At 46.5% G+C, this 15,043-nt stretch overlaps 1 protein-coding gene across 1 annotated transcript; it reads left to right on the plus strand.

Moving 5' to 3' along the window:
• The first annotated feature begins 2,067 nt into the window (after window positions 1-2,067).
• LOC127227474 (keratin-associated protein 13-1-like) lies at window positions 2,068-2,595 on the plus strand. Its single transcript, XM_051191822.1, has one exon. The coding sequence runs from the start codon at window positions 2,068-2,070 to the stop codon at window positions 2,593-2,595; it is 528 nt and encodes a 175-aa protein (XP_051047779.1).
• Window positions 2,596-15,043: the final 12,448 nt, after the last annotated feature.

Below are 15,043 nucleotides of genomic sequence, written 5' to 3' on the forward strand. Positions count from 1 at the left end.
CCTCTCTGCCCTCTCACATGCACCCTAACCACCCTCCCCTCCCATCCTCCCACTCCAATTCCATATGTAGGGGAATGCCATCCAGTTGGGGTCATGTAGATCTGACAGGTCATGTGAAGTAGGGACTAGGGCTTCTCTCCTGTCTCTAGGTTAAGGCAGTTATCCCTCCATGGGGGATTTGTTTGTTTTTAAATCATGTCTGTTCATAGCAATGAAATGTTGTCTATACCTATACCTAAAATTTAATCTAAAGTACTTCCATATATTCAAATTATAAATTAAAAGCCAATGAAACCAAGACTTATTATAACGATAGACACACAGTGGTGAAAACAGTTATTGACAAGCTACAGAGAACCTTGGCTCCCAGCATCACTTGGGATACACTATTTTTCCCGCATTCACAATTTTTCATGTTAATTTTTGGAATGGTGCCATTTGGCTAGAAATAATATCAAGCAATATATTTACAACAATCACAAGTGAATGTCCTCATAGGATTTTTGAGATATTATCAAGATGTACGATACTTGTCATCACCTCAACAACAGTTGTAAAGCATTGGATAGCTTCATTAGGATCCTTTAAACCAGACTGTAAAATCAGTTGTTGGAATTATGCTTTTGAAAAACTTGCTATGTCTAATATGAAGTTGATTTTACCTTACCCTAGGTGATATTTTTTTCCACTAATAGATTTGTATGTTATTTGCTGTAGCTGAAGGTTGTTTCATTTCTCTTTAGGTAACGATGTAAAAAAAATATTATTGTTATGGGTGAAAATGATTTAAATAGTTGCATTATTATGCATAAAGCTGATACATCAACACATTCTCTCATCTGATAAGATCAAATGATAATTTCTAAAATATTCTCATTCAATTTTTACTCTAGGGAAGTGTACACTGTTATATAAGAAGCCAAAATTGGTCTATGTAGACATTATTTAGACATAAACTAGATGCACTCTCCAAAATGAAACTCCCATTCTTTTCTTTGTTTTAAGTAATCAATTAATTTATTATTTAAAAAATTTATGTAATATAATTTATCACTTCCTTTCTTGTCCTCCAGCTACTAGCACATCCTCCCTAATCATCCAACTTTGTGTTTTCTCTCTCTCTCTTTCAAAACTGTAAATGTAAACGAAAATATAAAGTACATATGGAACTGGAAAAAAAATTCTTAACCAACCCCCCTAAACATAGCCAGGAAAAAACCATCTGAGTTCTCCGGTAGTTAACAACAGATCTTATTTATAAACGCTATAAGCATTGTTTGATGTGTTCAGGTTTTGCACATTGTTTGTCTTCTCCATCATCTTCCTTTTGAGAGGACTCAGTACAGAGTGACAAAGTCAGAGAGTTCTGTAGTCAGGGTTGTGACTCCGCCTCACTCTTGTCATCTGTAATCACAAAACCTCCAATAGTTGTCTTCCTCTCTGTGTTCCTGGCTTACATCTCATTTGATTTTCCTTGTCTTAAATTGTTTCCTTGATACCAGAACTAAATGATACTGGAAATGTTATGCAATCGACACAGAGTGTTGGAAAATAAGAAGGATGGAGACAAGTAAGGTACACATTTAGTAGGTTTCATGACATGCGAAATAATGATTGCAATTCATTAACAAGAAGAACAGCAAATTACTGCCATACCACACAGTGAGAAGGAAGGTATTTTCCTTGTAACATCCTATGACAAAACACATAAAAGTTATGTCAAGCGGAAAAAAGGAGGGATGCCTTTGCAGGACATGATAAAATAGTCATTACTGTAAAACGACGATGGCACGTCTGGCATAGCAGTAGCTCATCATCTTTGACATTAATAAGCTGACAACACCCACAAACACGATGAGGAGAAAACCATCCAAATGCAACTACCATTACAAAGATCACCAAGTTCCACATTTGTAAACCAGGAAGCACACAAATACATCAAGGATGAGACTGTTGGGTACCACACCTGTGGCTGAGAGTATATAAACCCAGCTCTCCACAGGGCGACATTCAAACTCAGAGTCTTCCCTGTTGCATCCAGCTGAGCTCATCACATCTCCTCTCAACATGGCCCACAGCTGCTGCTCTGCAAACTTCTCCTCCCGCTCCCTCAGGAGCTGCCTGCCCTCCTCAGGTTCCTCCTGTGGCTCTTCCTACCCCAGCAACCTGGTCTACACCACCAGCAGCTGCTCTCCCAGCACCTGCCAGCTGGGCTCCTCTCTCAACAGTGGCTGTCAGGAGACCTGCATTGAGCCCACCAGCTGCCAGAGGTCCTGTGTGGTGGCCAGCCCCTGCCAGACAGCCTGCTACTACCCCAGGAGCTTCACACCTTGCAGTCCCTGCCAGGGGACATATGCTGGGCCTCTGGGCTTTGGATCCAGCAGCTGCCGTTCCCTGGGCTGTGGATCTAGAAGCTGCTACTCAATCGGGTGTGGACCCAGTGGCTTCAGATCTCTGAATTGTGGAGTCTTTGGCTTCCCTTCCCTGGGTTATGGGTCCAGAGTCTGCTACCCAGTATATCTGCCTTCAACTACATTTCAACCTTATTGCTACACATCACCCTGTGGATCTGGCCTATTTAGATTCAACTGCTAAATCTCTGTAGTCTTACAATATCAAAATCAATATGTCCTACAACTGTTGTTTTCATACTTCTTTATTACCTCTGTCTTTTCAATGATCCTTCAATGACTTCTTACATCCTCAACTTCTGGCAGATTCTCAGCTTAAGAAGAACTCAAAAACATGCTTTGCTGTCTGTATTCTCAAATATATATCTGGTTTTCATCAAATACTATCTAAAATTGAAAATTTCAATCAAATAAAATTTATTTGTGCAATCTGAAACCTCAGTTTATTCTCATAGTATTATTGTTATTCTGTTTATAGTGTTCAAGTTAGTATTTGGAAGTCTTCAATAATAACCAGTAGGATTATTTGTCTGGATTTGTTGTACTCAGTTTGTGTGTGGGGATGCGTTAGTGGGAGTAATCATTTCTGGGGACACATTCATTGACATTTGCAAACATGTTTCTAACCACAATGGCAATGGCTTGAGATTGCAGAATATGAACTCCTACTGAGCCAGAAAATTAAGGTCATCAGCATGAGAATTAGAAATGCAAGTCCCCAGAATATTATATAATTCAGATGGTAAAATTTGTACAAGGGCAAAAATTTATCTTGCTGTAGAATTTGAATGTAGAGTTTTAGACAAAAGACAATGTGACTTTTAAGCAGCTCCCAGAACAGTCAGTAGTATGTGTTAATGCTAGTACCCCTGCTTCTCAAGTTCAGGGTATTTTTCCTCTACCTTGTCTTCAAGCAGATATATGAAAAAATCCACTGAGCTGTGTTGAGGAAGAGCTGAGGCCACCCAATGCTTCCTCCAGCCACATCAGTCAACAGAAGAACAGTGAGCCTATAAAATTTTGAATTTCTATTCTGTGTCACCCTAGCCTCAAAGCAGACTTGAAGCCACATATCTGTGTGCAATTTATTTGAAATAATGTCTGAGGGAAAAAAAGTCATCACAGGTATCATGGGAATTAAAGGTTAAAAAGCTTTGAAAAAGAAATGAATGATGAATGTTTTGGGTTTTTTTTTTAAAAAAAACGGATATATTTTATAAGAAAAATTGAAATGTAATGTCCCAGGGACTTCCAGAAGGGATTTGAAAAATATGTGTGTCTGCTGGTCTGCAGAAAGGAAGCGATTGGATTTGAATTAAGAATCCCACCATCAATAAATAATAAGGCATATAATTTAGAGGATTGTGTCTATGTATGAGTGCTTTCCTGTATGTATGCATGTACTCCATCTGAGTGTCTGGTGCCTGCAGAGACAGAAGAGGTTTTTGGGTGCCTGAAACTTAAGGTATTGGTTGCCATGTGGGATCTGGAAATGGAACTTGGATCTTCTACAAGAGCAGCAAGTGCTCTTAGCCGCTGAATCATCATTCCAGGTCTCACTGAACAAGCTTTTAAGTGTTTGCTAGTCATTTGTGTTTCTTGTTATGAGATTTATAAAATATATATCTATTTCACTTTATTTTCTTTTTATTTATTTTTCTCTCAAGAGTCCGTTCAACCTCAGCCTCTCCCAAACTCCACTCCTCTCCGTCCCCTCCCCCACCTCCACCCCCTCTGCCAGATCCATCCACTGTTGCCGATTCTCTTTGGAAAAGAGCAGACCCCCCACATGTCAACTGAGCATGCACAACAAGATACAATAAGACCAGGAACTTTAATGCCAAGGCTGGATAGACCACCCAGGGTGGGAGAATGCTTTCCAAGAGCAGGCAGAAGAATCAAGGTACCCCCCCCCCTCACTCCCACTGTTCGGGGTCCCACAAGAACCCCAAGCTAAAGACCCAAACCACGCATGTGGAGAGCATAGACCCATACAGGCTTCATGATTGCTGTCTCAGTCTCTGTCTGCCTCTGCGAACCCTGCTTAGTGGGTTCTGTGCGCTGTGTTCTGGTGTCCTCCGTTCCTCTGGCTTCCGCACTCCCCGCCTCTGCCCTCTTCACAGGAACACTCACTGCCTGATATTTGGGTGAGAGTTTCTCCTTCTCCTCCTATCAGCTGCCTGCGGAAGCCTCACTGATGATCACTGGGCTAGGCACAGATCTAAGTATAGCAGCATATCCTTAGGAATTATTTCATTGATTTGTTTCTGTGAGTTATGTCTGGTTCTACCCTAGATCTCTGAGATGTCCAGCTTCCAGTTCCTGGCCACCCAGGTGGTATCGGAACGGGTTGCCTCTCCTGGCATGGGTCTCAAATTAGACCAGCCATTGGTTGGCTGCTCCCAAGAGCTCTGAGCCATCATTGCCCTAAGTCATCTTGCAGGCAGGACAGGTGTGAGTGAAAGGTTTTGTGGCTGGATTGGTGTCACAGTTCTACCACTTGGAGCCTTGCATGGTTATAGAAGATAGCCTGTTCAGGATCCATAGCCCCTTTAGTAAGAGCCCTCATTAGGGTTACTCTCATAGGTTCCAGGACATTTCCGCTGTGATGAATTTCCACATTGCCTCTTAAATGGCCTCTTATTTCAGTCATTTCCTCCCTCTACTTTTAATTAAATTACATTTATTTTTCCTTTTCTATCTTTAACCCCTTTCATGTTCCAATCCTCTAGCTCCTATTCAAAGCCATGGTCCTTCCTTATTATTGTAACATATGTGTATAAATACATAAATATATAAATACAGCATATTTAGTCCTTTCCGTATACCTTGTAGGTATACAATTTCAGGACTCATCACTTGGTACTGGACAACCAATTAGGGAACTTACAACTGAGGAAGATGCCTTTTCCCATTCTCAGCATTTCCTGTTTGTCTCTATTTCTTTGTCTGGGATAGGATAGCATGTCTACTAGTATTTTTTTTCAGATCCTATTTAGGCACCATTACTGTTGAGATATGATGGCTATAGCTTCCCTGAGACTTCAGGGATTTCAGAAGACAGGGTCTAAGAGCAGATTCCTATTCACTGTCTGTTGCAATTATATATATATATATATATATATATATATATATATATATATATTATATATATTATATATATATATAGTCATATTCTTGTCTTAGTAGCAAGAGTTGTGTTGGAAATGTATCTAATGAGTTTGGGCAGCTAAATTGTCTATGTTTTGACTTAGTGTGGTTTTCTCTAATGTTTTCTATCTGCCACAATAAGAAACTTCTTTGAGGTAGGTTGAGAGCTACACTTGGCTGAATGTTACTCTAAGGTTTTAGAATGCAGTTAGGAATTGTGCTGGATTAGTAAATGGCAGTAGGAGATTCTCCATGACCTCACCAATTCCAGGGTTTCCCTTCTGTCTACTGGGCCTTAAGTCCAATAAGACTGCTGTCAAGTAGCACCAAGACTGAATGCCACTGTTGTACCTTCTAGAGTCATCTTGCCATGCCAGCCTTTGATGTAGTTTACAGGTGTCACAACTGAGTATGCTTATTGAAGTTCTTCCTCTCTTAGCAACTTACATAGCATTCCCTGGCCAATACCCACAGAGCTGGCTTTCAGGCAAGATCCAGCTCAAATCATTTAAGTCCAAAGTCCACCATGGATTCAGAAACTGGAACTTAACTCCTGGAACTAAGGACAAAGACAATAGCCATATTGTTTTGAGAGTTTCTTGGATCCACTGAACAGGGGGTTTCCCATTTCTCATGCCTAGTACTGGGGTCATGTGATATATAAATATATATTATACAATTAGTTATATTACATGTAATTTATACATCTGGGTAGTTGTATGTAATACAATTAAGTACATTACATATAATTTCAGATAAAACGAAAAGTAGAATTTCTTGTGGCTTTTTAAAAAACCCTCAGAAATTCTTTTCCCTTGCTATCTCTTGCCTTCTGTATTGGCCAGACTTACTTCCATATCCCAGTTTTAATCGGTTGTTTCACTGATGTTAGGATTTTTAAGTTAGTTGTGTTTTCTAAAACGTAATCAGATATTAGATGGATAGCTGACATTGACTTTATCCCAATTAGTGGGCTGCTCCTTCACTGACATGAAATTGTTCTTTGCTAAACAAAAGCTTTTGAATTTCATGATCTCATATGTGTCCATTGTTAGCCTGATATCTTACATTTATTCTACGTGTTTTTCACATCATGTATCTTGAAACCATTCATTCTCCTTCCCTGCACTGCACCCCCCTCCAATATAAAACAAAATTCAAGAGAAAAACAATAAAGAAAATAAAGTGGGGAAATTAATTTAAAACCTCATTATGGAAGACGAAGTGCAACCCAACAAGTCTCACTGCCTACCCCTTTGTCCATACGCCTCTATTTGCAAGTGCTCATTGCATAGAGTCACAGGTCTAGTCCAAAGCACCTGATCTCCACTACGCATTCAGCATTCGATGCTGGGCCCCCACTAGGACTCTTCCTGGACATCCTGTTGCTGTGCTGTGTTGTGAAGATCCTGCAGCTTTGAGTCTGTGGGTCACATTCCTTCACACGATCCAGCAGATCACAGATGGTGTGTTGTAACTCAAGAAAAGCAGTGATCTGCTCCAGAGAAGGATGCCATGAGACAGGGTTCAAGCAGAGGGGTTTTGGTTTTTGTTTGTTTTCTAATTAGGGGAAGGGATCATAAAAAGGGGGATAGCGGAGGGGGGAGGCCAGCCTCCAGAGCAGGAGCATCAGGAGAGAGGAAAGAGGGAAACAGAGCGAGAGAAAGAGAGAGGGAAGGATGGGAGGTAGGTAGGTAGGGCCGTTTTCAAAGAGAACTTGGTGAATGTGCACAGGTGGTCCTCTTAGTGGATGCAGCTGAGGGTATATCCTGTCAGAATCCCAGGGACAGGTCATTGCGGATACCTGAATTCTAACAGATGAGGCAGATGTTGACACAGGCCAAGTCATACATAACTCTGGGTCTGGGCCTAGGTGACTGTAGGGTTGGTTGGTCAGCCAGATGGGGATTGGGGACAGCGTTTCCATGGTCAGGTTCAGGGCTGACTCACTACACCTGCGCTAACCATGTTGGCTCTATTGAGCTGCCCTGGAGAGGTGCGTGGCCTGCTCTGCAGAATATCACAGCTGGTGGGGGTCAGGGATGGCTCTCCCACACTTAGGACAGCAGGGTCGTGTCTCCCACCTTCCCCCGGCATCGATGGGGGTGAGGGGAAGCACTTCTAGCCCGCACCTCTTCCCACAAGACTGATGGGTAATGGGGACAGCTTTCCCATGGTCACGGTTTCAGGGCTGGCTCTCCCAGCCTGCTCTAACAGTGTTGACTCAACTGTGCTGCCCTGGGGAGGTGTTGTATTTGGTGGGGGACCAGGGATAGATAGCTGTCCCATACTTAGGAGCACAGGGCCAGCCCTCCCATCTGCCTGAGACATTACGGACACAGGGGTGGATGTGGGGAGCAACTCTCCTCTGCCCATGCCACCACAGGCATATGGGTAATAGGGAAAGGTGTCCCATGGTCACAGTTTCAGGGATGGCTCACCCAAGCCTCCACTAACTGGATTGGCTCTGTGGTGCTGCCCTGGCCTGTGCCTATGAACCTAAATGTAAGTCCAGTTATCCTCTAGAAGTTTCAGAGCATCAGATATTATGAGGTCCTTGATCCGATGGGAGTTAAGTGCAGGATGGGAGATGAGGAAGAGACCATTTGTAGAAGAAGTTGCCTTTGCTTCAGTCTCATGGTTTTGCTAGCACAGTAAGAACTAAAATAGCTCTCCTTGTAGGGATAAAGCTGCATCCTTTATTCTGTCTCGTTGACCATGTATATATTTTGTGTAAAAATTATACTGTCTTAAAATTATGGTTCCACAGTATGTAAGTTGAAATCGGCTAGTGTAAAATCTCCTCTAGTATAGTTTTAATTCAAGAGAACTTCAACTGGCCTCAGTAGTACCGATGTGATTTTGAGTCTGTTATTATATGCTCTCCAGATTCAGCACCCAGCTTGAATGTCCTCTCCTCCACTGACTCCTGGTTTACCTCCAAGACATAGATGCCACACTTTGATTTATTTCTGTTCAGATCCCCATTTCTCCTGACTCTAATAGCTGCTGTCAGACTCCTGAAGCCTGAACAGCTTATTTCAACCCCGACTTCGCAGCTTCTGCTCTGAGCTTGAGAACGCATGGCCTGTGTTTCAGCATTCTGTGTCATCTCCGATCACTACTCTGGATCCATGATTTCTGTGTGTGCTCATTCCTCCTGCCAAAGTTGATAAACTTGTGGGCAGTGTGCCACTGCATGCATTGGTCTCTCCCTCTTCTAGTTCTGATCTCAAATGGAACAACATCTTCATGTTTGATATCAACTTGGCTTTTACACACAATTTAAGACAGCAACTCTAACTTAATTGAAACAGACTGTTAAAGGTGCTTTAGAAGTTCACCCCACCCCTTGAGCCAAGTTTGTCCATCAGAGATTGGTATGCTTCTTACACACACTGGGGATGTGGCTTAGGGAGTGTGACTACATTATGGCAAGGGAGGACATCAGCATTTGTTCAAAGCCATGTCTTTATTGAGAATGTTTCCAATCTTACTTTTCTGTTGTCTGAGAACTTTCATTCAAATACTAGATTTAAATATTTTTGCCTATATTTACACATAACCCATTAAGTTATATACCTTATTCGTGATGGTGGAATTTTAAATTAGCATCTTAACTATTCCATTTTCCTGGATCAGCAAAAGTTCATAGCATAAAGAATAAGTACTCTGCCTCCACCAAGATAATCCCTCTAAACACCAGGAAAGATTCCCAAGAAGAGTAGATTGTCAGACAACCCAACTTTTCTAGAATACAGTTCTTCTCTCCAATTACATAGTAACATAACAAATGAATCACACCCTTCCTTACCAGTTAATAGTAACTCAAACTCTTATTTCTACGACATATGGCTTGATCACCTCTGCTATTTTGCTGTTTTTCTAAATACAATTTCTTTCTCCCTCCATAATGTATATACTCTATCCATCTGCTGACAATAAAATTATATTAGTAGTGAAATGCTATGTGAGTAATTTGACAAGTGTCACCTACTTTACCTTCAACCATCTACTGAATGCCAGGATTGTGCCTCATGTTTTACAACTGGATAAAGGAGTAAATAACACCAGGAAATAACTTTTAAAATCCTTTAGTGATGCCATGAATTGAATTTTGATCTTTTCATCCACTAGTCCTTATCCTCGGATCTCTCATATCTCATACTTCAGCTTTACTATCAATTCCCTGTCTTAAAAAGTAACCCATGAAGGAATACTCCCTTAGTCTAGAGACCTGGGACCTACTCAATCATCTGTGGCCCTGGCCATCATCTGTGCCCCTGGCCATCATCTGTGGCCCTGGTCATGATCTGTGCCCCAGGCCATCATCTGTGGCCCTGGCCAACATCTGAGCCCTGGCCATCATCTGTGGCCCTGGCCATATCTGGTCTACAAAGTGAGTTCCAGGACAGTTTCCTGGCCATCATCTGTGGCCCTGGCCATCATTTGTGGCAATGGTCATCAACTGTGACCCTGGTCATCATTTGTGGCAATGGCCATCATCTGTGGCCATGGACATAATCTGTGGCCATGGCCATTATCTGGTCCTGGCCATCATCTGTGTCCTTGGCCATCATCTGTGTCCCTGGCCATCATCTGTGACCCTGACCATCATCTGTGAAACTGTCCATCATCTGTGGAACTGACTATCATCTCTGGCACTGGCCATCATCTGTGCCCCTGGCAATCATCTGTGGAACTGTCCATCATCTGTGGAACTGGCCATCATCTGTGGCACTGGCCATCTTCTGGCCCTGACCATTATCTGACCTTGGCCATCATCTGGCCCTGTCATCAGCTGGCCCTGGCCATATTCTGTGTCCCTGGCCATCATCTGTTTCCCTGGCCATCATCTGTGGAACTGTCTATCATCTGTGGAACTGGCCATCATCTGGCCCTGGCCATCATCCCTGAACATGGCCATCATCTCTGGCCCTGGCCACCATCTCTGAATATGACCATCATCTCTGGCCATGGCCATCATCAGGCCCTGGTCAACACCTGGCACTGTCCATCATCTGGCCCTGGCCATCATCTGTGGCAATGGTCATCATCTGTGGCCCTGCCATCATCTAGCCCTGGCAATCATCTGTAACCCTGGCCAGCAACTGTGGCCCTGGCCATCATCTGTGGCCCTGGCCCACATCTGTGGCCCTGGCCCACATCTGTGACCCTGGCCATCATCTGAGGCCCTGGTCTTCTTAAGGCCCTGGCCATTATCTAGCCCAGGCCATCATCTGTCCAGGCCACCATCTGGTTCTGGCCATCATCTGGCCCTGGCCATCATCTGGCCCTGGCCATCATCTGTGCCCTGGACATCATCAGTGGCACTGGCCATAATCTGTGGTCCTAAACATCATCTGAGGCCCTGGCCACCGTCTCTGGCCCTGGCAATCATCTGTGACCCTGGCCATCATCTGTGACCCTGGCCATCATCTGTGACCCTGGCCATCATCTGAACCTGGCCATCATCTGAGGCCCTGGGCCCTGGCCATTATCTGGCCCTGGCCATCATCTTGCCCTGTCCATCATCTGGCCCTGGCCATCATCTGGCTCTGGCCATAATCTGGCCCTAGTCATCATCTCTGGGCCTGGCCATTATCTGTGTCCCTGGACATCATCCCTGAACATGGCCATGATCTCTGGCCATGGCCATCATCTGCCTCTGGCAATCATCTGGCCCTGGCCATCATCTGGCCCTGGACACCATCTGGCACTGGCCAGCATCTGTTGCTCTGGCCATCATCTGTGGTCCTGGGCTACATCTGTTGCCCTAGCCATCATTTGTCCCTGGCCATCATCTTGCTTTGGCCACCATCTGGGGCTGTTCATCATCTGGCCCTGGCCATCATCTGGCCCTGGCCATAATCTGGCTCAGGCATCATCTGTCACTGGCCATCATGTGGCCCTGGCCATCATCTGTGTCACTGGACATCAACTGTGGCCCTGGGCATAATCTGTGGCCATGGCCATCATCTGTCCCAGGCCAATCATCTGTCCGGGCCACCATCTAGTCCTGGCCACCATCTAGTCCTGGCCATCATCTGGCCCTGGCCATCATCTGTGGCCCTGGCCATCATCTCTGGCCCTGGCCATCATCAGTGGCACTGGCCATAATCTGTGGTCCTAACCATCATCTGAAGCCCTGGCCATAATCTGCCTCTGGCAATCATCTGGCCCTGGCCATCTAATGGCCCTGTCCATTATCTGGCCCTGGCCATCATCTGTGTCCATGGTCATCATGTCTGACCCTGGCCATCATCTCTGGTCCTGGCCATCATCTGTGGCCCTGGCCATCATCTGTGGCCCTGGCCCACATCTGTGACCCTGGCCATTATCTGGCCCTTGCCATCATCTGGCTTTGGCCATCATCTAGCTCTGTTCAACATCTGGAGTGGGCCATCATCTGGCCCTGGCCAGCATCTGATCCTGGCCATCATCTGAGGCCTAGGGCCCTGGCCATTATCTGGCCCTGGCCATCATCTGGCCCTGGTCATCATCTGTGACACTGGCAATTATCTGTGGCCCTGGCCATCATCTGTGTCCCTGGACATCATCTGACACTGGCCAACATATTGACATGGCCATCATCTCTGGCCGTGGCCGTCATCTCTGACCCTGGCCATTATCACTGGCCATGGCAATCATCTCTGGCCTTGGCCATCAACTGGCCCTGTTCATCATCTGTTCTTTTCCATCATCTTGCCTAGCCATCTTCTGGCCCTTGCCATTATCTATGGCCCTGGCCATCATCTGTAGCCCTGGCCATCATCTTTGTCCCTGGCCATCATCTGTGGCACTAGACACCATCTGTGCCACTGGCCATCTTCTGGCCCTTGCCATAATCTGGCACTGGCCTTCATCTTGCCCTGGCCATCATCTGGCCCTGCCCATCATCTGGTCCTGGCCATCATCTGGTCCTGGCCATCATCTGTGGCCCTGGACATCATCTGTGTCCATGGCCATAATCTGTGGCCCTGGCCATCATCTGTGGCCCTGACCATTGTCTTGACCTGGCCATCATGTGGACCAGGCCATCATCTGTGACCATGGCCATCATCTGGCCCTTGTCATCATCTGTGTCCCTGGGCTTCATATGGCTCTGGCCATCATCAAGCCCTGGCCATCATCTGGCCCTGGCCAGCATCGTGACCTGGCCATCATCTGGCCCTGGCCTTCATCTCGGGCACTGGCCATCATCATTGGCCATGGCAATCATCATCTGGCCCTGGCCATCAACTGGCCCTGGCCTTCATCTGGCCCTGGCCATCATCTGTGTCCCTAGCCATCATCTTTGTCCCTGGCCATCATCTGTAGCCCTGGCCATCATCTGTGGCACTGAACATCATCTTGCCCTGGCCATCATCTGGCCCTGCCCATCATCTGGTTCTGGTCATCATCTGGCCCTGGCCATCATATGGCTCTGGCCATCATCAGTGGCACTGGTCATCATCTTTGACTCTGGACATCATCTGTAGCCCTGGCTATCATCTGTGGCACTGGCAATCATCTGTCCCTGGTCATATTCTGTCCCTGACAATTATCTCTGGCCTGGCCATCATCTGGCCCTGGTCATCATCTGGCACTGGCCATCATCTGTGGTCCTGGCCATATCTGTGGTCCTGTCCATATCTTTGGCCAGGGACTGATGATTTCCAGAGTCAGATAATGGCCAGGGCCACAGATGATGGCCAGGGACACAGATGATGGCCAGGGATACAGATGAGGCCAGGGCCACATATTATGGCCAGGTACAGATGATGGCCAGGGCCAGATGAATGCCAGGGCCAGAGATGATTGCTAGGGCCAGAAATGATGGCCAGGGACAGAGAAAATGGCCAGGTCCACAGATGTTGTCCACGGCTACAGATGATGTCCATGGCCACAGATGATGGCTAGGGCAACTGATGATGGCTAGGGCAACCGATGATGGCCATGGATACAGAAGATGGCTAAAGCCACAGTTGATGTCAAGGTCCAGAGATTATGGCCAGGGCCACAGGTGATGACCAGGTTCACAGATGATGGCCAGGGCCACAGGCGATGGCCATGGCCACAAATGAGATACAGGGCCAGATGATGACCAGGACCAGATGATAACCAGGGCCACATGATGGTCAGGGCCAGAGATGATGGCAGGGCCAGATGATGGCCAGGGCCAGATGATAGCAAGTGACAGATGATGGCCAGGGCCACAAATGATGGACAGGGTCACAGATGATAGCCAGGGCCAGATGATGTAAATGGCCGTGTAATAGCCTTGACCAGATGATGGCCACGGCCAGATGATGGCGAGGGACAGATGATGTCCAGGGCCACAGATGATGTCCAGGGCCACAAATGTTGTCCAGAGCCACAGAAGATGGCCAGGGCCAGATAACTGCAGAGCCAAATCATATCCAGGGCCATATATGATGGCCAGGGCCCAATGAAAGCCAGTGCCAGATGATGGCCTGGGCCAGATGGTGGCCAGGGCCTCACATGATGTTCAGGGCCACAGATGATGGCCAGGGCAATAGATCGTGTCCAGGACCAGATGATAGCCAGGGCCACATGATGGCCAGGTCCAGAGATGATGGCAGGGTCAGATGATGGCCATGGCCAGATGATGGCAAGTGACAGATGATGGCCAGGGCCACATATGATGACTAGGGTCACAAATAATGGTCAGGGCCACAGATGATGTTAATGGCCGTGTGATGGCCATGGACAGATGATGGCCAGCGCCAGATGATGGCCAGGGCCAGATGATGTCGAGGGCGAGATGATGGCTAGGGACACAGATGATGTCCAGGGCCAAAGATGATGTCCAGGGCCACAGATGATGTCCAGGGCCACAGATGATGTCCAGGGCCACAGTTGAGGCCAGGTCCAGAGATGATGGCCAGGGCCAAATTTGATGGCGAAGGCCACAGAAGATGGACAGGGCCATAGGCTATGGCTAGGGCCACAGATGGTGGCTAAGCCACAGATGATGGTCAGGGCCACAGATGATGGCCAGGACAATTTATGTAGGCCAGGGACACTGGCGAGGGCTAGGTCCAGATGATGGCCAGGTCCAGATGATGGGCAGGGCAAGATTATGACCAGGACCAGATGATGGCTAGGGCCAGATGATGGCCAGGTCCAGATGATGGCCATGGCCATAGATGATGCCCAGGGCCACAGATGATGGTCAGTTCCAAATGATGGCCAGGGCCAGATGATAGCCAAGGCCACAGGTGATGGCAAGGGCAATAGATGATGGCCAAGACACAGATGATGGCCAGAGCCAGATGATGGCCACGGCCAGAGATGATGGCCAGGGCCAGGTGATAGCCTGGGCCAGATGATGGCCAGGGCTACATATGATGTCCAGGGCCAAAGATGACGGCCAGGGCCACAGATGATAGACAGGGCCACAGATGATGGCCTGGGCCAGATGATGGCCAGGGCCACAAATGATGTCCAGGGCCACAAATGAAGTCCAGGGCCACAGA

Source organism: Phodopus roborovskii, unplaced genomic scaffold (assembly GCF_943737965.1).
Source record: "Phodopus roborovskii unplaced genomic scaffold, PHOROB, whole genome shotgun sequence".
Classification (NCBI taxonomy): Eukaryota; Metazoa; Chordata; class Mammalia; order Rodentia; family Cricetidae; genus Phodopus; species Phodopus roborovskii.

Bases quoted from the DNA above. Each gene is read 5' to 3' on its own strand.
- LOC127227474 (XM_051191822.1), top strand. From the start codon at position 2,068: ATGGCCCACAGCTGCTGCTCTGCAAACTTCTCCTCCCGCTCCCTCAGG.